This window comes from Pinus tabuliformis, chromosome 2_2, assembly GCF_031772625.1.
Source record: "Pinus tabuliformis cultivar Carrire ecotype Pingquan chromosome 2_2, CPIR1, whole genome shotgun sequence".
Classification (NCBI taxonomy): domain Eukaryota; kingdom Viridiplantae; phylum Streptophyta; class Pinopsida; order Pinales; family Pinaceae; genus Pinus; species Pinus tabuliformis.
In genome coordinates, this window is record NC_142300.1 from 852,472,950 (window position 1) to 852,495,626 (window position 22,677).

At 39.0% G+C, this 22,677-nt stretch overlaps 1 protein-coding gene across 4 annotated transcripts in view; it reads right to left on the reverse strand.

The window, feature by feature from the left end:
* The window catches only part of LOC149195646 (uncharacterized), a 452,486-nt gene that overhangs the window by 119,848 nt on the left and 309,961 nt on the right, over positions 1 to 22,677 (reverse strand). For all 4 annotated transcript variants that reach the window (XM_089408655.1, XM_089408656.1, XM_089408653.1 and 1 more), the window contains exons 10-11: positions 22,174 to 22,248; positions 21,621 to 21,751 (exon numbers count right to left, since the gene is read on the reverse strand). In XM_089408655.1, coding sequence (XP_089264781.1) covers positions 21,621 to 21,751; positions 22,174 to 22,248 — 206 coding nt within the window. The remainder of the gene's footprint in view (positions 1 to 21,620; positions 21,752 to 22,173; positions 22,249 to 22,677) is intronic.

A 22,677-nucleotide genomic window follows, 5' to 3' on the forward strand; every position in this document is an offset into this window, starting at 1 on the left:
AAAACAGGGATGTTCATCATCCTCACTCGGGTGAAGTGCATCAAAAGGCGAATGTGATATGAGTACACCTGTGAAAATCTGCCCTCACAGGTAAAATAGTGCATAATAAGCCTCATGATGGGAGCATACTCGCTCCGGAGAAACCTGAATGGAAAAACACCCGCCAAATGTCTTACGAATGGTGGCCGGACATAAGGCTCAAAGTGAACAATATCTAGCATCTTGCGCTTATTCCACACCTCACCAACATTAGGTATCCCTGTAGCATGTGAGATCACCTTGGGTGTCAATGTAAAGTTCACCCCTGCAAGATTGACATGTCCATCATGGAGGTGTAAAACAAAAAGGCGGGCCAACTCTCTGTGGTGCTGAATCCGAGAAATCCTCTCACAGAACTCATAACAAGACATGTACTGAAAACAAGTGACTGCCATAGGACAGGCCTGTAACTCTGCTAAAGAAGTGGGCTCCTCTCGCTTATGATGTCCACCCTTACCACCCTTACGAGGCCTCCTCTGTACCTCAACCTCTGCAGATGATGAATGGTCATCACTTTGCTCGTAAGTTTCGGTTTCTGACATAATTTAGGAGCAAAGTGGACAAACTGTACTACTGTCTCTGCCTGTAAAAAGTGCTGAATTCTATGATGTTTCAAGGGGAAAAAGACATGAGGGAAATGTTAGGGGAGGGACCTTTTTACAAGGAATTGGGAATATATAAATATGACAGGGAATTTTTAAGGAAAATGTTGCAAACCATTATGCATATAGGAGTACATATTCAAAATCAGGGATATTAGGAAATCATTTGCAAAAATCACTGCATATGGGAAAAATATGTATGAAAGTGAACATATGGGGATATGAAAACATGCAGCATTAATAGGGGAAGATAGGGAAACATATGCACAAAACTGCTGACATATACACCAACATTTTCCATTGTTTACACATGCATATGGTAGAGGGAGATTAGGGTTTTGAATGCTTTGGGAGAGGGGTAGGGTTTACACTTTTAGTTATTAGGGAGAAGGGAGGGTTTGCATTTAATTTATAAATAGCATGGGAGAAAAATAGGCATACATACAAGTGTGAGTGGAAAGGGGAAGGAGGGAAACAATTACAAAGGGAAAACACCTTGAAACAACACAAACCCTAGCACATTTTACCCATTAACATTGCAGTCATATGAAGAGGTTTCACTTGTACAATTTCAATCATTAAAACATGTTTTATGATATCCACCAATCATAACCACACCCATTTCAAGTTTAGAACACCTACCTCAAACAAATTTGTGGCTTGGAGAGCGTTTGAGCAAATTTAAAATCGTTTTGCAGGGAGACAACTCGACGGGTCGCGCACCACGCCCAACGGGTCGCGCCCGTTGTATTTTCACACTGTGGAAGACCCTCTGACGGGTCGCGCGCACCTGACGGGTCGCGCACCTGGCCTGACGGGTCGCGCACCAGTCCAATGCCCGAACTCGCTCTCTATTCGCTCCTTTCTCTTAATCACTCTCTCAAACCTCTCTTGCAAGCGTCTAGGATGCACAATGAGAGTGATAGGAGGGAATTTGGGGTTTTATAAGTTTCATTTGAAAAAAATTCATTCACAAACCCACTTTTTAATGTTTTCTCTTTGACACTTTATAACACTGTCTTTTTGGTATCTTTTGTCCTGAATTTGACTCATTAAGTGCTTTGACTTGATTCTTTTTGCAGGTAGATCATCTGAGGGATCTTGGCAAGGGGACCAGGGTTGCATTTTGTTTGCTGAAGACTTTTGAAATTTCATCACTTATTTACAAACTTGGAAAATGACCTTGGCTTTAAAAACAGAGTTTTTAAATCCAAGGTGAAGATTAACTATACCAGATAAGAAATCTTGAAGAAACACTTTTACAATCATCCCTCTAGCTTGCTGAATACTCATTGACTTTTCAGACACATGACCCTGTAAACATATTTGACCAAAACTCTAGACCTAGGAAATTGACCTCAAGACAAGATAAGACAAGCTTGAAAGAGCTTAATGACTGAAATGACCTGAACCAGCAATGCCAAGAGGGGTACAACACACCAGCTCCTCCATCAGGGTTATGGCATGCCTAACGGGATGCAAAAATTGACACTGATGAGACACCTACATATGCAAATGCAAAGAGTTTTGATCGCTGATGGAGGGCTTAAGATCGACTCTAACACCAAGCAAGGTACAATTGTGGGGTTAACTGGGTAGAGGTGAACCAGGTGCATCTTCCTCATCCAATAGGTAAATCTCGAGCAATCTATGAACATCTCTGGGGTCCATGGAGTGTTGTCTACTGTTGTGGAGGCCCATGGCTCTCAACACAAACCCTACATCTATCAATGTATCCCTATGAAGGGTTAGGACCCCATATAGGGAGACCAAACCCAAGATGGAGACCATCTGCAATCTTGCATAAGATCCAATGCGTCCCCTAGCCTTCCATTACAACAAGTCATTAAGGAAATCAAATAAAAGAGCTTGTTGTCGCACAAAATGTCTAGGCACCGCGATAACAGCTCAGATTGGGGGATGTCACCCTGATCCCCAATCTCTCCATTTAAGTTATCTCCCTACAATAGACTAAGGGGGGTAGACGCTACGAAAATGGAATGAAGAACTAGTTGGAAACCAACCATTTCGGGAGTCACAGTGAAGTGACCAAGTACTTGATTTAGATTTAGCAAGATTTATAGAATTTGATTAGATTTTAAGCAATTGATGTCAGTGCCTTATGAAGTCAACTATCTTGCTAGGAAATTTAGGACCAAGTAATTGATTTGCAACTGCTGCTTGGATGAATGACTATCTTATATGAAGTGCAGATCCTAAAGCTAATATGAGATGCAAGAATCTTGGTTAATTTTAGTTAAATACCTATCTAAGTTTTAACCCTTCGATCCTTTCTATATTGGGCTTGACTTCGTAGTAATTGGCAGAAAGAAGATAAAGTGAAGCACACTAAGGTGTGATTAATGATACCTCTCCTGAAAATCTAACATCCCTGGTGCCTCCGGCACTGCAGAGAGTTGTGGCTCTGATAATTGCAAGGTCACCGTTTTAAATACTATTAAAAGCAAACTTCTCAAGCAAAGATGGATGGATACCTATCTCTCTATCGACCAAGCTTATGCTTGGAAGTAAATTTTAGTTATGTAGAACTAATTTAATATGCAAATGCACAAGATGATGAGATGAAGTTAGATTCAAGGATGAAAAGTGCTTATGCTACGATCTAATTCAGAGTTATATATCAAAGCCCTTAATTGTCAAAATGAATGTTCACTTCACTAGACAAAGATTGAAAGGTAAACTTCTTAGCAATATCATAATTAGATCACAAGCTTACTTCAAATCTTTTAGATTCTTTCAAATGCAATTATAGCTCAAAGAGAACAAGAGCGTCTTCAAAAATTAATATCTGCTGCTCGAAAAATACTCAGTTTATGAAACAAAAGATATGCATTTTATCACAATTCCATGACAAAATACTTAATTTTTAGAAATTAGTTTTTAGAACAGCAATAAGAAAAACTTTATGACAACAACAATATGACAAAGAAAATAGTAAGCTATCAATGATATCTTTATGCCAAAAATTTACCGAAATTTTTCCAAACTTGCCTACATGAATTATCAAAAAATTTCAACCTGTTATGATGTGATTTCCAGAATTATATCAGATCTGATATACTTATTACAGCTAGCAATTAAAACATGAAATAAGCCTAACGATGAATGCCTAACTCAAGAAATTAATTCCTTAATGTATTAGACAACTTCGGAACTGATTTTAGTGATCGGACGGGAGCCATGGCTAGGGTTTCGGAAGGAAAAATCTGCACCTCCGCCTCACTGCAAACCAGAGATGGGTTCCTCAGGCCAAAGGGGCGCTCTCCTTTCCATCATCTAGATCAGCTAGAAGATAAACAGGTATACATTGGATACTACAAATCCGCCGATCACAAGTGCAAAACTGAGGGAGACGCCATCTGGCAAGATGGGGCTTTGCGCAACCAAGACTGGGCAATGTGGCCTGCTGAGTCCCGGTCTCCTTTTGGATTGGCGAAGGTTTATACCACCAAGCAGAAGACGAGGATCGTTGTTGCGGCGGCGGAAGAAGAGGATCGATTCTGCCACGACAGAAGATGAAGATCGTTGAAAATAGCTGGTACCCTAGGGGAGGCTGTCAGGCAAGATAGGGTTGCGCATGAAGGGTTGAGGGCCGTCAGGCTCACTACACCCCCATCATCATTCGAACTGACGGGGATTAAAGCCATCAAGGGGAAGACGACACTCATGGCAGGGGCTTCCCAGGCCAAAACTGACATGCATCTGGAGGACTGGGCTTCCTTGATAAAAGTAGGTACTCTGGGCATTAAGATTGGGCCTCTGGAAAATAACCCTGGTAAGCCCAAATAGGAGATAACAGGGCATAGACAGATCCCCAAGCTTTGCGGTGCTCCTGGGCAGACAGAGAAGGCAGATCCAACAGATCGAGGCCTAGACAAGGTCGATCCACCAGTTACGGAGGAAGATCTGATGCAAATCTTTATCAGATCGATAGGAGGCAGACATCATGGATCCTGGCCAAGAACAGCACTATCCGCCAAGGACTCCGGATAGGAACTGATACAAATCTTTATCAGAACCCTGTCAGGAAGAACGATATGCAAGCGAATCTGGAAGGAGAGGCTGATAGAAGATATAAAGTATGAAATACAAGCACATACAAGCATATCAACAAACATGCAAAGCTTGATATATGCAGGACAAATCTTACAAGATCAATATACAGTGTAGGACTATGGAATTGTGCCAAACTCAACCATCATCCTAAACACGAGGCTAAGAGGCAGAAGCTTTGGATCTAGCTCAAAGGGCATAGGTTCTTTCAAGGATGCCGTCAAAGGGAAGGGGGAAGCCATCAACAAGCCAGCACCACCACAAGATCTACCTGGACCCTATATTGTGGAGCAAAAAGCGCAGACTCCAGTACTGACAATCGCTCTACCTGAGGTAAATATAGTTTATACTGAATTTTATACAAAGGCTGTCATATGCAGATTCAATGGCTTTTGGCCCAAAACAGATGCATTACAACAATGGATCTTTTCCACATGGAAAACAAATTCCATCTATGCTCCAAAGATTTTTTTATTGTCAAATTCGACACGGTTAAAGAAAAGGAAGATGTCCTCCATGAGGGACCATGGTTCTGGGGCAATGCAGGACTCTTCATGACTCCCTGGTTCCTAGGTTTTGACGCCACTACTATGGTGGTTTCCAAAATGCTGGTATGGGTCAGGATACACAACCTCCCGCTACACTTCTGGCTACCCAAAGTCTTCGAAGGAATGGGGAATGCAATAGGAAAATACCTCAAGTTAGACGTGGAAAGAGTTTCAAGAGGCATACATACTTTTGCCAGAATTTGTGTTGAGGTAGATCTTAGTCAAGGCTTATCGGACAGCATAATTCTGATCCATAACAACACATAGTGGAAACAACCACTAGATTATGAGAACACGGCCTTCAGGTGTCGTGGCTATCAACAAATAGGTCACCTTCTTAGTAACTACCCACAAGCCAAAAAAGAAACCAGAAGAAACAAGAAACAACCACAAAAACCAAGAGGCTAGCAACGCACAGTGAATCCATATGAAGCAGCAGGGGATGAGGAGGAAACTATCCCTCCACCAGATCCTGATGATGGCCCTATTGAGGAGGAAGCTACGGAAACCATCCCCAAAGTGAACAATCAGACACACAAGGCGCCAGAAACTGAGGAATTTGTAGCACAGGAACTGATGGACTCTTTGCCGGAGAAGATACCAGACACAACGGACACCAGTGGAGCCAAAAGACATCATTCTCCAGATCACTCTGATTCAGACAAGGACAATCCTCGCCATGTGGAGGACACTTCTCTCGTACTTTTTTCGTCCTCACCGACTCAAGGGGAGTGGCGAAAGGTTGAGAAGAAAAAAGGGAGAAAAGCATAACTTTCTCCCCAATTGTACATTATATTTCTAGTTACTTTCTTTCTGGTTTTTCTTTTGACAACAGTCTTTTGAACTGCTTTTTGCATATGCGCCTCAACATCTACAAAATGTAATTTTGTTATTATTAATAAAATTATGATTTTTCCTTATGGGAAAAAAACTTCGGAACTGATTTTAGGCTAACCCACATAAAATTTTGCCACTGTTATATTTCAGACTTCAGAAACAGAATTATTCAGAGATAACAGTCACCCAAAATGTAGATCTAGGCGAAATTTTTGTTACACATCAAACATATATGACTTATCAATGTAGTTAGCAATTCTTTTAGTTAATTTCAAACCACTTAGATGTGTTTTTCACCACTATTAGAAATGTATATCACTATTGTAGCAAACAGTGAGGAAAAAGATGGTTTAGAGATCAAACACTTAGGCCCTAGGCCTTGAAGATCACTTGCTCAAGTTGCCAAAAAAATTTCAATACCTGATGCACAAATTTTCACCAAATTTCTGCAAAAACCCACTAATGATTGCCATCAGAAAATCAAATATTCAAATTAAAAATGGAGCAAGGGAATCTAGGGCCAATGAGAGCTAGCACTAGGCCCAATAGAACTAGCGTTGGGCTAGGAGAAGTCAGCTCTGGGCTTAGGAACCCCAAAACTTGAAACCCTTGTTCTAAAAAAAAATTGCTTCAGATCTTCAAATTTATTGCAAAATCTTTAATGGCTGGCCTTGCAAAAATATTTGGGACAAGATATTGCCCTCCAACGCCTAGATCTGTTTCAAAACCCTTAGATCTGCTTGAAAAGTCTCAGATCTGAAGATTTACTTGGTTGATTTCCCAAATCTATTCCTGCAAACAATCTTTGAGCCTAGATCTTGCCCTCCAGGATCTAGATCTAGCTCAGATCTAGAGATTTTCTTGGCTAATTTCTCAGATCTATTCTTGCACAAGTGAAAAGAGAAAAACCCAATACCCAATATGTACAAAAATAAATAAAATCCCAAAAACACATGTTAAAATTTAAAATTATATTACACAATTCTAGATCTACACAAATAAATAATAGATCTATACAAATAATTTACAAATCTATCAGATCTGAGGAGTATGAGTCCAACTCCGCTCCCATATCTGATAATCTAAGGCTCTTAATAGCTAGATCTATCAAAATTTCCACAAATTATTTAAAAGACTTTGAAATATTAGAGAGGTATTAGCCCAAAAACACCTTGCAGAAAAAGATTATCGTAGATAAATCCTAGGCTTATGAAGTAGGCTCTTCAGAAAATACGTGTTGAGAGTTGGATGGTCCAACCGAAGACTATCCCCAAACGCTCAATGAGAACCTGAGAGATCTTCTACAAACACTAGATCAACCATCAAATCAAGTAGAGAAATAGAACAACGATAAAATTCTGAAGAAATAAAGATACCTACTACTTCAATCAAAATTTAAAATGTTACCCTAGATCCAACAAACTGAATAAGATACCTATATTCAGATTATTCTAAGAGAGCTATTGATTGATAGTTTTCACATAATATTAAGCAGAAATTAAAACAATGTTAGCATAAATTCATGAAGAGGAACACTACAGCACATTGAAACCCCAAAGACTTTTGCATTAATTCAAAAAGTATACAAGAAAGCTTGAGAGCTTAGTACACGACTCAAAGGTCGGATCAATTGACTGACAAATGACTTCTATTTAAAGATAAATCCTCCAACGGCTAGTTCGAGTGATCCTTCTCAAAGCAATCTCGATCATTGATGAGGATCAAAATTTCTTTTAATCAAATCCATTGAAATTTTAAATTCTTGAGGAAATTCGAATTTTTCAATTAAATGCATTTTAATTAATTCAAAAATTAAATTTTTGAATTAATTTCTTCAAAATTTTGACTTTGACTTAACCCAAGGACCAAAAGCTTAAAATTTAGCAAAATAATTAATTTACCTTAGTCCTGCGACCTTTTAAATTTTGAATTTTAAGGACCGACGAATTTTGCCTTTGGATAATTTAAATTTACCTAGGACCTAGAATTAATTAAATTTCTGGCTTAGGATTTAATTTTTTTTTTTGGACAAAAAATTTAATTAATTAACCTATGAGGGGATAAGTTACTTTTTCCAACCCTCAGGACACTTTATATCATAATTTTCATATTTTTACATCATAAGGGGGAAAACCCATTTGAAAAAGACCCTTACAGACTACCCATTTCTGCGACACAAATATAATCCAGTAGACCAAGCAATTTGTAATAAAATAACCTAAACAAATAGTTAGGATTATTCCCAAATCACTTTTACATAGACTCGATCTATAACACTAGGACTCGCCTAAGATCTAGTGACGGGATAAAGCTGAAGGAAAACTCTGCCAACTATTCGAGAATGGATCGGTGAGAAAAAAAACCTCTCAGAATGTAGATCATCACCAGAAAAGTAGGTTTACCTAGGTAATTACATACACGACACAAATTTGCTGAGATTATTTACATTATACGTATGCATAATGGGTTTACATTATAACATGATGATTAGGCTGATGATGATAGCTGAACGGCATGGACACATCGATGAGGTGCTATTCCTTTTGCGAAAGAAGGGGGTGTACTGCTATGGGTCATTGACACGTAGTGGTCAACATCTGGCTCTACTTGGGTACATGTTCTGCCTCTTCTGTCTCTGCGCTGATCTCCCATCTCTCTGTTCCGTACTCGCTGCCTCCTGACTTGTCTCCAGATCACTGGTTCAATTTCTTATCAAATATTGCTCCAGAAATTGAACTGACTAGTCTCCCTCAGTGTGTTCTCCAAGTGACCCTCAAGCCTCCTCTTATACTTTTCTCGTTGACAAATCAATGGTCGAGATTAAGTCCCTAATCAACGACTAAGAATAGATCTAGCTTGATCCATGTCCTTGGGACCATTCTAACACAGTTTCATATTAATACACATTAATATTTTATTTTCCCTAAGTTTAGACTTAGGGATTCCAATAAAAATATTAATTATTTTAATATCTCCTGAACTGTTTAGAATCTGCCAAAACCCTTTATGCGTATTGGAGATTTCATGTGCGCCAACTTCTCCACCAAATATCATGGCTAGAACACATTCGATGCTACCCCAAATCAACACTCCCTCTTAGCAAGGACTATGCTCCAGTAATACTCCTCACTGAGTATCACCTTGATCATTCGACATCGGTCCCTGTGCTGATGTTAAGCCTCCTTACCCAACATCCTCTACACTACTGCATCCTGTACTGCTGCCCATGACTCTACTACTGCCACTACTGCATCTGTATGACAGCTCCCTCTGCATCCATGTTGCTACTGGTCCTTTCTCCCAACACTGCATCCGCACTGCAAATCCCTCTGCATCTGTGCTGCTACTGGTCCTTTCTCCCAACACTACATCTGCACTGCAACTCCCTCTTCATTCGTGTCGCTAACACACTACTTCTGAAAGGGGTTCTTTACCATCCCCATCTTTTTCCTGAAGTAGTCAAATTTTGACTTTCCAAGGGCCTTGGTGAGGATATATGCCACTTGTTCTCCTATAGGAGTGTAGCTCCACTGTATAGATCCTCGTTGGACACAGTCTCTGACAAAGTGACACCGAATATCAATATGCTTCAACCTATCATGGAATACTGGATTCTCAGAGAGTTTGATGCAACTTTGATTATCCACATGATCCTGGTCGCCTCCATATTTCTTTTGAATAGGTTTACCAGCAGTTTTCTAAGCCATATGGCCTCACACGAAGTTGTGTTTGCTGCCATATATTCAGCCACAGACGAGCTCAAAGCCATGGACGTCTGTTTCCTATTGCACCAGGAGGTCATTCCTGATCCAATGTTGAAACAGTACCCAGAGGTACTTTTCCGATCCACTAAACTTCCTGCCCAATCTGCATCAGTAAATCCACTCAACCTGATATCCTTCCCCTTGGTGTATAAGAGCCCATAATCAATTGTTCCCTGTAAATACCTGAGAACGTGTTTGGTTGCTGCCCAGTGTGCCCTCTTTGGTTGCACCATGAATTGACTGAGGGTGTTGACAGCGTAGCAAATATCTGGCCTGCTATTGACTAGATACATCAAGGACCCTATGAGCTATCAGTATAGGGTGGGATCGACATCCTTGTCTTCTGATGCATCAATCTTCTTCCAGTTGGTGATCATTGGTGTAGCCATAGCTCTACATTCTCCCATTTCGAACCTTTTCAGGATTTCTGTAGCATACCTCCCTTGTCCAAAGAAGATTTCTCTTTTCTACTGCCAAACTTCCAACCCTAGAAAGTAGTGCATTCATCCTAGATCCTTCATATCGAACTCTGTGGCTAGATTCTTCTTGCAATCCTTAATGAGTCTGGATGATCCTATCAGGAAGAGATCATCCGCATATAATACTAAGATAAGTGGCTCGTTCTCTACGACCAGATAGTAGGGATTCAGATCCGTGTCACTCTTGACAAACCCCATCTTCTGCAAGTAGCCATCTATTCGACCATACCACACTTGGTGCCTGCTTCAGCCCATACAGGGCTTTCTTCAGTCTGCATACATGAGACTTCTACTCATGAGTTTCAAAGCCCTTTGGTTGTTCAATGTAGACCTCTTCTTCTATTACACCATTGAGAAATGTCGTCTTGACATCCATCTAATGGATCTCCAATCCCATCTGGGCTGCAAGAGATATCATAGTCCTAATAGATGTATCCCTAGCTACCGGGGCAAAGGTTTCCTCATAGTCAATCGCTTCCTTTTGAGCATACCCCTTAGCCACAAACCTGGCCTTGTATTTTTCAACATTGTCGTCCGTAGCATATTTGATCTTGTAGATCCATCTTGAACCTACCACAAATCTGTCTTGAGGCCTTGACACTATCTCCCAGACATTGCTCACCATTATGGAGTTATACTTCTCCACCATCGCATCTAGCCAGACCTAATGCTGAGCTACCTCGTTGAAACTTGCAAGCTCCCCATCTTGAGCTACTAAAGCCTGATACCTATCTGGCTGTTTTCACTCCCTCGTAGTATTCCTTGGCTCTCCGATGAAGTTCTCTGCATCACGTAGAATCTGACAATGTTCCTTGCTGGTTCTTCCTCTACCAGCAGGTGCTTTTGTTATCTCCTCCTCCTCATCTTGAGAATCTTCCTGACCTAAGAAAGACTTCTTCACTTCCGTTGGTTGAAGAGGCATGACCAATGGATCTTCTTTCAACTGCTCCTCGGAAGGCATTTCACAAGATCTTCTGAAAGCTCTGTCCTCCATGAACTTTACATCTCATCGTACTACTACCTTCCTGCTCCGTGGAAGATAGATTTTGTATGCCTTAGCATTCTCGCTATATCCCACTAGATACCCCTTTTTTGTAGTCTGATCTAGCTTCTTCCTCTTTTCTTCGGATCTACGACAATATGCTAAACTCCCAAATATCCTGAAATGACTGACTTCAGGTGTCTTCCCAATGAAGACTTTCTCTGGAGTAATCTTGCCCAATGCCCGATGAGGAGTCCTGTTTTGAACGTAGACAGTTGTGTTGCATGCTTCCACCCATAGGAATTTTGGCATATCCTGATCATACAACATGGCCCTAGCTACTTCTACAATAGTCCTGTTTTTCCTTTCTGCCACCCCATTCTGCTCCGGATTGTAGGGAGTTGTCCACTCTCTTCTGATACCCTCCTTAGCGCAATAATCAGTGAAGTCCTTATCGACATACTCTCCACCATTATCTAAGTGCAAGACTTTTATTTTCCTACTGGTCAAATTCTCCACTAGACCCTTGAATTCCTTGAATCGACAGAAAACCTCATCCTTGGTTTATGGAAAATAAATCCAAGTTTTCCTCGAGCGGTCATCAATGAAGGTAAAGAAATACTCGGCACCGCCGAGAGCTTTGACGGACATAGGTCTAGAGATATCTGAGTGTATTAGTCCTAGTATACTCTTGGCCCTGTGTTTGCTCCTAGGAAATGTCACCTTGGCATACTTTCCTAGAGCGCATCCCCTGCATACATCATCTCATTCCGTACTTAGATCCGGAACTCTTGTTATAGTGCTCATGAGAATTTTCAAAGCTCCATGGTGCAAGTAACCCATCCTTTTGTGTCATAGTTCATTCAGTTCTTGTCCCCATGACCGCCTATTAGTGTCATTGGAGATTCTAGTTGTAATCTATACAACCGATTTCTTTTGATCCTGATTTGCACTTTCTTTTTCCAGCTCGGGTGTTTGACGTATAACTTTTCCTTGATGAAGTAGACGTCATAGCCCTTGCCTTGTAGTTGTGGCACGGAAAGTAAGTTTATCCCCAATCCTAGTACATGCAGCACATTTGAGGCACGAAACCGCTCTCTCGATTTTGTCTGAAAAACTATGGTACCCTTTCCAATTCGAGTACACTTTGCCTTGTTCCCCCTGGTGATTTGAAAGTTCATCTTCTCTTCTTGATATTCTGAGAAACACTCCTTGATTCCCGTCATATGCCATGAGGCTCCACTGTCTATATACCATACTTTTGATGATGCAGCACTAGTCATGCACGCCACTTCTTCCAAACTGGATGCCAACATAGCGAAATTGAAATCTCTCTCTTGTGCAATCTTCTGAAAATCTGCGTGAGTTCCATGAGGTGGATGCCTTTGCATCGTGGTCTCGACCCATAACTGATTTTTCCTTTCTGTCTCTAATTACTTCCTCTGGTACCATGTGAAATTTTATCACTGCAGCAACTGATTTACTTTTCCTACTTATTTCATCATAAGTTATTCATGAAATTACTTCAACAAACATTAAAATAAATACTGCTGCAGATATCACGTCGTAATACAGAAACAAACATATGCACACATTGACACAGTTGTTTTGGACTAATGTCCCCGGAAAACCCAATGTGGGAAAACCGGTGCAGCAAGGGAGGATTTTATTATTCAGCAATTTTCTAGTACAACAGGGTGCCAAACTGGCTTACCCACAGATAGACAAATTTCCAGCACTTCTTCTGAACCTAGCGTAGGGCCTACTGACCTCTACGTCTGCCTGAAACCCTCTGCGTCAACATGAAACCCTTTGCGTCAGCATGAAACCCTCTGCGTCAGCCTGAAACCCTTTGTGTCAGCCTGAAACCCTCTACGTCAGCCTGTTGAGGCTCTGTGCAACCTCTCTGGTCTTCTGCGTCACTCCTGCAACCTCTACGTGACTTCCTCTGGCCCTGCGTCTGCCTCTTTTTTCTCTGCGCTAATCTCCTGTCTCTCTGTTTTGTACTTGCTACCTCCTGACTACTCTCCAGACCATTGGTTCAATTTCTCAGCAAAACCCGCTCCAGAAATGGAACTGACTGGTCTCCCTCAGTGTATTCTCCAAGTGACCCTCAAGCCTCCTCTTATACTTTTCTCGTTGACAAATCAACGGTCGAGATTAAGTCCCTAATCAACGGCTAAGATTAAATCTGGCTTGGTCCATGTCTTTTGGACCATTCTAACACAGTTTCATATTAATACACATTAATATTTTATTTTCCCTAAGTTTAGACTTAGGGATTCCAATAAAAATATTAATTATTTTAATATCTCCTGAACTGTTTAGAATCTGCCAAAACCCTTTCTGGGTATTGGAGATCTCATGCGCCCCAAGGATAAAATATCCCCGGAAACGGTGCCAAAAAATGTTGGCGTTGCCGGCTAAAATGAATGTTAGAAAGATGAAAAATGAATGTTGTAAAGCCAAGGTTCAATAAATTGGTCCCCGACAACGGCACCAAAAAATTATTTTGTCGTTGCTGGCTCAAACAAAAAGATGAGAAATGAAAAGAATGATGAGGAAATGTTCGTTGAAACGTCGAGAATAAAATATCCCTAGCAACGGCGCCAAAAAATGTTGTCGTTGCCAGTAAAAATGATAAAGATGATATGAGGAGAATGAAGATAAAATGTCGTTGAAGCACCGAGAATAAAATATCCACAGCAACGACGCCAAAAAATGTTGTCGCACAAAATGTCTAGTTACTACAACAATGCCTCAGATCGGGGGCTGTCACCCTAATCCCCAATCTCTTCGTTTAAGTTGTCTCCCTATAGCAGGCTAAGAGGGGTAGACCCTACGGAAATGGAATGAAGGAGAACTAGTTGGAAACCAGTCAATTCAGGAGACACAGCGAAGCGACCAAGTATTTGATTTAGATTTAGCAAGATTTATAGGATTTTATTAGATTTTAAGCAATTGATGCTAATGCCTTATGGAGTCAACTATCTTGCTAGGAAATTTAGGACCAAGTAATTGATTTGCAACTGTTGTTTGGATAAATGACTATCTTATATGAAGTGCAGATCCTAAAGCTAATACAAGATGCAAGAATCTTGGTTAATTTTAGTTAAATGCCTATCTAAGTTATAACTTATAACCCTTCGATCCTTTCTATATTGAGCTTGATTTCGTAGTAATTGGCAGAAAGAAGATAAGGTGAAGCACACTAAGGTGTGATTAACGATACCTTTCCTGAAATCTAACATACCGGGTGCCTCTAGTGCTGCAAAGCGTTGTGGCTCTGACGACTGCAAGGTCACTGTTTTAAGTCCTATTAAAAGTAGGTTTCTCAAGCAAACATGGATGGATACCTATCCCTCTATCGACCACGCTTATGCTTGGAAGTAAATTTTAGTTATGTAGAACTAACTTAATATGCAAACGCACGAGATGATGAGATGAAGTTAGATTCAATGATGAAAAGTGCTTATGCTACGATCTGATTCAGAGTTATATATCAAAGCCCTTAATTGTCAAAATGAATGTTCACTTCACTAGACGAAAATTGAAAGATAAACTTCTTAGCAATATCATAATTAGACCACGAGCTTACTTCAAATCTTCTAGATTCTTTCAAATGCAATTATAGCTCAAAGATAACAAAAGCGTCTTCACAAATAAATATCAAATGCTCGAACAATACTTTGTTTATTAAACAAAGATATGCATTTTATCACAATTCCATGACCAAGTACTTAATTTTCAGAAATTAGTTTTTAGGACAACAGTAAGAAAAACTTTATGACAACAACAATATGACAATGAAAATAGTAAGCTATCAATGATATCTTTATGCCAAAAATTTACCGAAATTTTTCCAAACTTGTCCACATGAATTATCAAAAATTTTCAACCTGTTATGATGTGATTTCCATAATTATATCAGATCTGATATACTTATTACAGCCAGCAATTAAAACATGAAATAAGCCTAATGATGAATGCCCAACTCAAGAAATTAATTCCTTAATGTATTAGACAACTTAGGAACTGATTTTAGGCTAACCCACATGAAATTTTGCCATTGTTATATTTCAGACTTCAGAAACAGAATTATTCAGAGATAACAGTCACCCAAAATGTAGATCTAAGCCAAATTTTTGTTACAGATCAAATATAAATGACTTATTAATGTATTTAACAACTCTTTTAGTTAATTTCAAACCACTTAGATGTGTTTTTCACCACTATTAGAAAGGTATATGACTTCTGTAGCAAACAGTGAGAAAAAAAATGGTTTAGTGATCAAACCCTTAGGCCTTAGGATTTGAAGATCACTTGCCCAAGTTGCCAAAAACTTTCAATACTTGAAGCACAAATTTTTACCAAATTTTCTGCAAAAAACCCACCAATAATTAGCTTCAGAAAATCAAATATTCAAATCGGAAATGGAGCAAGGGGAATCTAGGGCCAACGAGAGCTAGCATTAGGCCCAATAGAACTAGTGTTGAGCTAGGAGAAGGCAGATCTGGGCTTAGGAGCCCCAAAAGTTGAAACCCTTGTTCTAAAAACAATTATTTTGCTTCAGATCTTCAAATTTATTGCAAAATCTTTAAAGTCTGGCCTTGCAAAAATATTTGGGAGAAGATACTAGGGCCTAGATCTGTCTCAAAACCCCCAGATTTGCTTGAAAAATCTCAAATCTGAAGATATACTTGGCTAATTTCCCAGATCCATTCCTGCAAACAATCTTTGAGCCCAGATCTTGCCCTTCGGGGTCTAGATCTAGCTCAGATCTAAAGATTTTCTTGGTTAATTTCTTAGATCTATTCCTGCACAAGTAGAAAGAGAAAAATCCAATACCCAATATGTACAAAAATAGAGAAAATCCCAAAAACCCAAGTGTTAAAATTCAAAATTATGTTACAAAAAATCAGATCTACACAAATAAATAGCATATCTATATAAATAATTTACAAATCTATCAGATTTGAGTATGAGTCCAACTCCGCTCCTAGATCTGATAATCTAAGGCTCTTAATAGCCATATCTATCAAAAGTTCCACAAAATATTTAAAAGATTTTGAGATTTTAGAAAAGTACTAACCCAAAAACACCCTACAGAAAAAAGATTATTGTTAGATAAATCCTAAGGCTTATATGTAGGCTCTTCAGAAAATATGTGTTAAGAGTTGGCTAGTCCAACCGAAGACTATCCCCAAACACTCAAAGAGAGCCTAAGATATATTCTGCAAACACTAGATAAACCATCAGATCAAGTAGAGAAATAGAACAACAATAAAACTTTGAAAAAATAAAGATACCTGCTACTTCAATCAAAATTAAAAATGTTACCCTAAATCCAACAAACTGAATAAGATACTTATATTCAGATTATTCTAAGAGAGTTATTGATTGATAGTTTTCACATAATATTAAGCAGAAATTAAAACAGTGTTACCATAAATTCATGAAGAGGAACACTACAACACGTTGAAACCCCAAAGGCTTTTGCATTAATTCAAAAAAGTGTACAAGAGAGTTTGAGAGCTTAGTACATGACTCAAAGGTCGGATCAATTGACTGACAAATGACTTCCTATTTAAGATAAATCCTCCAATGGCTAGTTTGAGTGATCCTTGTCAAAGCAATCTCGACCATTAATGAAGATCAAACTTTCTTTTAATCTCATCCGTCAAAATTTTAAATTCTTGAGGAAATTCGAATTTTTCAATTAAATGCATTTTAATTAATTCAAAAATTAAATCTTTGAATTAATTTCCTCAAAATTTTGACTTTGACTTAACCCCAAGGACCAAAGGCTTAAAATTTAGCAAAATAATTAATTTACATTAGTCCCGAGACCTTTTAAAATTTGAATTTTAAGGACCGACAAATTTTTCCTTTGGATAATTTAAATTTACCTAGGACCTAGAATTAATTAAATTTTTGGCTTAGGATTAAAAAAAAGATTGGGCCAGAAAATTTAATTAATTAACCTATGAGGGGATAAATTATTTTTTCCAACCCTCAGGGCATTTTACATCATAATTTTCATATTTTTACATCATAAGGGGGAAAACCCATTTGAAAAAGACCCTCACAAACTACCCATTTCTACGGCACAAATATAATCCAGCTGACGAAGTAATTTGTAATAAAATAACCTAACCGAATAGTTAGGATTATTCCCAAATCACTTTTACATAGACTCGATCTATAACACTAGGACTCGCTTAAGATCCCAGTGACAAAATCCATTCCGGCTTTGGAGTAAGGCTAAAGTTAAACTCTGTTGACCATTCGAGAATGGATCAATGAGACAAAAAACCTTCCAGAATGTAGATCATCACCAGAAAAGTAGATTTACCTAGGCAATTACATACACGACACAAATCTGCTGAGATTATTTACATTATACGCATGTAAAATGGGTTTACATTATAACATGATGATCAGGCTGATGATAATAGTTAAATGACATGGACACGTCGATCAGGCGCTATTCCTCTAGCGAAAATAGGGGATGTCCTGCTATGGCTCGTTGACACGTAGTGGTCAACAGAGCTTACGAACAATGGAAAACAGGTGGGGACTTCATAATGGCATGCTCTTCCATAATGGGCCTTGGCATGTGCTAATGTCTCCAAGCTCCAAATGGGGTTAGACAAGTATCCCAGTTTCTACTTCTAGTTGGGATAATATGTCCAAGGTACATCCTTTAAAAGGTGGTGGGATGTGATAAAGAGATGAATAGAGTAAAGAATGAAAAGGGGCAGCGATGGGCCACATGCTAGGGTACAAGGATAGCTAGTAAAAGGGAAGTTCACATTTGCGTACATAATGTATAGGAGGGAGCAATCATGGTACATGAGGTGCCCTGGCCTTGATTTTTCCACCTTTCTTTATATGCATTTTGCCTTTTATGATTTTTCTTTAATTAACTATTCGGGGCTCAAAAGGTAAAAGCATGATGTATGATATATGGCAGTGGATACCCCCTTTAAGGTAGGGCGGTTCATTGCCCACCAGGGGTTGGGACAATCATAGGATCCTAAATGATAAAGGAGGCTCATCAAGGGCCTATAAGAATTAGGGAAATGGCCATGATAATGGGGTAGACCTCATGTATTGGCTTTTGCCCACGTGCTAAATGTGTTTGTCATGACCATATTTTGCATTTTGTGGTATGTTTTCCTTTTGAATGTGGCCAATTATGCTTTTACTTTTCTTTTCAGCTGCATCAACCTTCGAGAAATCGTTCCAGGCCCAACCCAAGGTGTGGGCAAGGGAGGGGTAAAGCTAACCCTACGTGGACCCAGTGGAGGACTATGGACCCAGGTGGGAGAAATGATGAATGGGGTTATAATGAGTGGAAAGGAAGCAATATATGTGGATCAGGGAGCAGGACCACGCAATCAAAACTAGGGTTTCCCATGAAGTACCATCCCTAAAGCCAAATGGTCAATAAAAGAGATCCCACAGGGCTAAAATCCAAGGTTAACATCCAAAAAAGGGGTCTAGGGGACAAGAGCACAAACTTAGCCCATTCTTTCTGCCGAATCCCCCCATTAATTCATGCCCAAAAGTGTCCATGATAAGCAAACTACAATACTCAATTACCAAATGACAAGACATACCTTTAGGTTTGGGAGGCCCACCTTCAAACATACGATCATGGTAGATGGGTGAGGGACCACATGGCTGCTTCAAGTGGTGGAGAAATGACCCAATGAGCTAGTTGGTGGCTGCAAGGCACTGTTGGCTACCAGCTGAGGACCATCTTGGAGAAAGAAATTTCTCCTAGGGATATCATCCACAAAATGGTGGGTAACAAAACCCATGCCTCAAGAATAACAATAATAAATTTATTTTTCTCTTTCCATTAAATACATATAATGATGATTACATATGTCATTATGAAGACTGAACCTAGTTACATATTTCAACACTAAGAAGGGTCGAATTAACAAGCATTTGTGGTTTACCATATTGCTGGTCTGAGAAATGAGTTTACTTGCTAGAAGAGCAGAAATATCTCTCCATTTCATTGGCTGAGTAAGATGTTGAAGAAGAAACTGTTTTCTGCCCAGCTAATCAAGTGCATATTTTTGGACGGCTAATGGTGAGGTTAGGCCAAGTACCCACCTGTAGCTAACATGTATTACTGTGTAATACATGCTGAAGCTGAATGGGGACTATAATCAGTGTTGTGAAAAGCGCGATTAAATCGCGCTTTTTTCCCTAAGACGATTTAATCGCGCATTTTATGGGAAAAAAGCGGCTAAAATTTTTTTTGCCGATTTTTTCGAAAAAAGCTCGGGGTGTCAGGGCAGCACGATTTTATAATTTTTTTTTTGGTTTTTCATTTGGTCATTTGGGTTTTTTCATGCAATTTTTTTTGAAAGAAACAAATAATTTGTGAGTGGGGCAGCTTAATGATCAAGTCTAGGCCCTAGTATGGATATGCTATTCATGGTAATGTTAAATTCTTCCTTTTACTTAAATTTTTAACATTACCATGAAATGACTCAGGATGTTTGAGAGTGGTTCCAGCCTCATTGGATTTCATATGGAGAAAGTAGAATTTTAGATTTCATTTAAAATCCAGCAGACTTATCAGTTTTTCAGGATTTCAGGATTGGGAGATTGTAATGTTTCCAGGTGACACCACCTGCTCGGGCTATCCCTGCCACCAGTAGAGGACATGGTCTACCTCCTATAGCTCCTACTTCTAGTTCTTCAGCTTCTAGAGCACATCAGACTCCACTACCATCTCCACCAGCACAGGCACCAGCATCCTACATCTAGAGGGAAAGGGAAAGTTGTGGCATTTTCTCGCAAGAGGGGCAAAGGAAATCAAAAGGATTAGACCTCATTTTATTGTATATGACATTATGACATGATGAGATACATTATCATATTTTTTGTTGATATTTTGAGGCTGAGTTGGGACTCAGGAGTCAGGACTTACTATTCAGGACATGATTCAATGTTATGTGTGATTTTAGCGCTAGAAATGATATTAAACATCTTATATATTAGTTTTTTTATCATATTTATGTGTCAATGTATTTATTTTATGTTGTAGATGGTTTAGATATTAAAAAAATTGAAAAAAATGAAAAAAAAAAAGAATATTTTTGTACCAAACGTTTTTTTCCCGCTTTTTTCCGCTTTTTTACCGCTTTTTCCGATTTTTTCCGCTTCATTCCCGGCGCCGATTTAATCCCGCTCGCGCTTTTCACAACATTGACTATAATCTTATTGGACAGTGTCTAAAACCAGGTTCCATTGTTTAATGAAGTCTGTACCTGTTTATTAGTGAAATGAAATGACTCTGACTCTCTAGATGGACCACTGTGTGCACCTGAAACAATATATCAGTGACAAGCTTGGTTATTTATGACTGATTTTTAATATATCAGCGATGTTATTCTTGTTGCATTAACTATAAATATGGTGGTGTTATCATAAAATACTCTCTTGAGTGTTAATTTGGGCATTGTCTACTCATTCCAACCAAACCCCAAAAAGATTACACCTACAGCAGTATTTCAGAACACTGTTTCGTGAAAGACTTCACTAGTAATTAAACAAATTTCTGAAAGTACAGTGGGCATTCCTTCATCAAATTGTTGACCCAAGCCCTCACTTGAAAACTATACAAACTCTGAAAAATGCAGTGGCCATTTTGGGATTTTCCCAAGGAGGAATATTACATAAGTCTTGTTTGGGAAGCCTCCCTTGTGGGAAAAATATCCACAACTAAACAGCAGGAGAGAGGCCATTGAGGTGGAAATCATGGCTGCTCTCTTTGTTGCCATAAGACTTAGATTACCTAGTGAGGCTTTGTACTAGGCCTACTAGATTTTGTGGTATCTCAATCACAAGGGAGAGGTTTTGAGATCTTCACAGATGATAGATAGCATGAAAAAGAGATATGGAGCATAATTGGATGATAGGGATTCTTCTTCCTTGGAGACAAAGGTGCAAAATGCCCTCCGGTAATGATCCTGTTAACCTTTTCCTTGTGAGTTTACATTGTTCAGGCTAGCATAGCTGCACAAATCAAGCTAGAATAAGCATGTCAAGGAAAGATGTAGACTCTCTCTCATTTAGTGGTAAGATGGATATGTTCGTTGTTCTTTCCTACAATGGGAGAGGGAGTGTATATTGTGATCACCTATCCGACATACAAGTGTTCTGATATAACCATAATGTTCCCTAGTGTAATATAAGATGCATGATTTTCAGAGGGAACAAAATAATTCTGTCAAAATCTGAGATATATTTAAGATGAAACATACCGGTTGGGCCATGAAACAAACCCAAAAGTCTTTAGTTTCATAAAATTTATCAAATGTGCAGCCATATCTCCAATCATTCCAGGTACCTTTAACAACAGACCCATCAATCCTCCTGCAGCACCCCTGAAAACCTAGTTCAACCATTTAACAAAAATAAGTTCATATTTATACCTATCTGTCTGAATGGTGAATGCATCAAGAAAAGAAAATGGCACACTCTTGGTATCTCATTGATTCTCTAGGATATCACACTCAGCTCACACACTAATGGAACCTGATCACCTTACTATGTTTATTGAAGGTCATGCCATTAAACATCACCTGGAATTTAAACTATAAAGACGTAAACAGAAAAACGTTCCCATACACCACAGTTGAATATAAAATATATTGCCCATTGGGTTTTACTTTTACATAAAATGCTTAAGTCAGTCAACATTGTAATCCATCCCTATTATAATGTGGTTCTTGTCATTTCCCAAAACATAAGTACGTGGAGATGTTTAATTTGAGCTGTGATGATCAAACGGAAGCATAGATACTTGAAAAGTACCTGAAGTATATGCGTTGGCAGCACCACCACCATGGGAACTCCTAGATAGCCAAGTTCTGCTGTATTGGTGCCAATCTGGCATCAGCAAACATGCATATAAAAGCATGCATCAAATGTACTTTGACACATTTTGATACTTTCAATTCTATTTGAGATTAAGAGAGTGATCATTAACCAAACAGTTCAGGTCAACCACCAATAACAATAGTTGTAGCTCAAAGAAGAAGAAGCGGCTATTTGATTTGTTTTTACCTGGTTAGCTTAAGGCAAGGAAAAACAAATTGAAATCTGATATATATGTAGGAAAGTGGTACCATTAGACACTAGAAAATGACAAAATGTTAAGCCGGATAAAAGGCTTTAAGGTTTATCTGATCCATAGTCTCTTTACAAAGATCAACACCAAGAAATATGTTTCGAAAGAATAGAGGAACAAGAACAACTTTCTTCCCTGCCACAACCAATTGAAGAACATCTTCATTGTAGAAGTTAAAAGATTCTAAG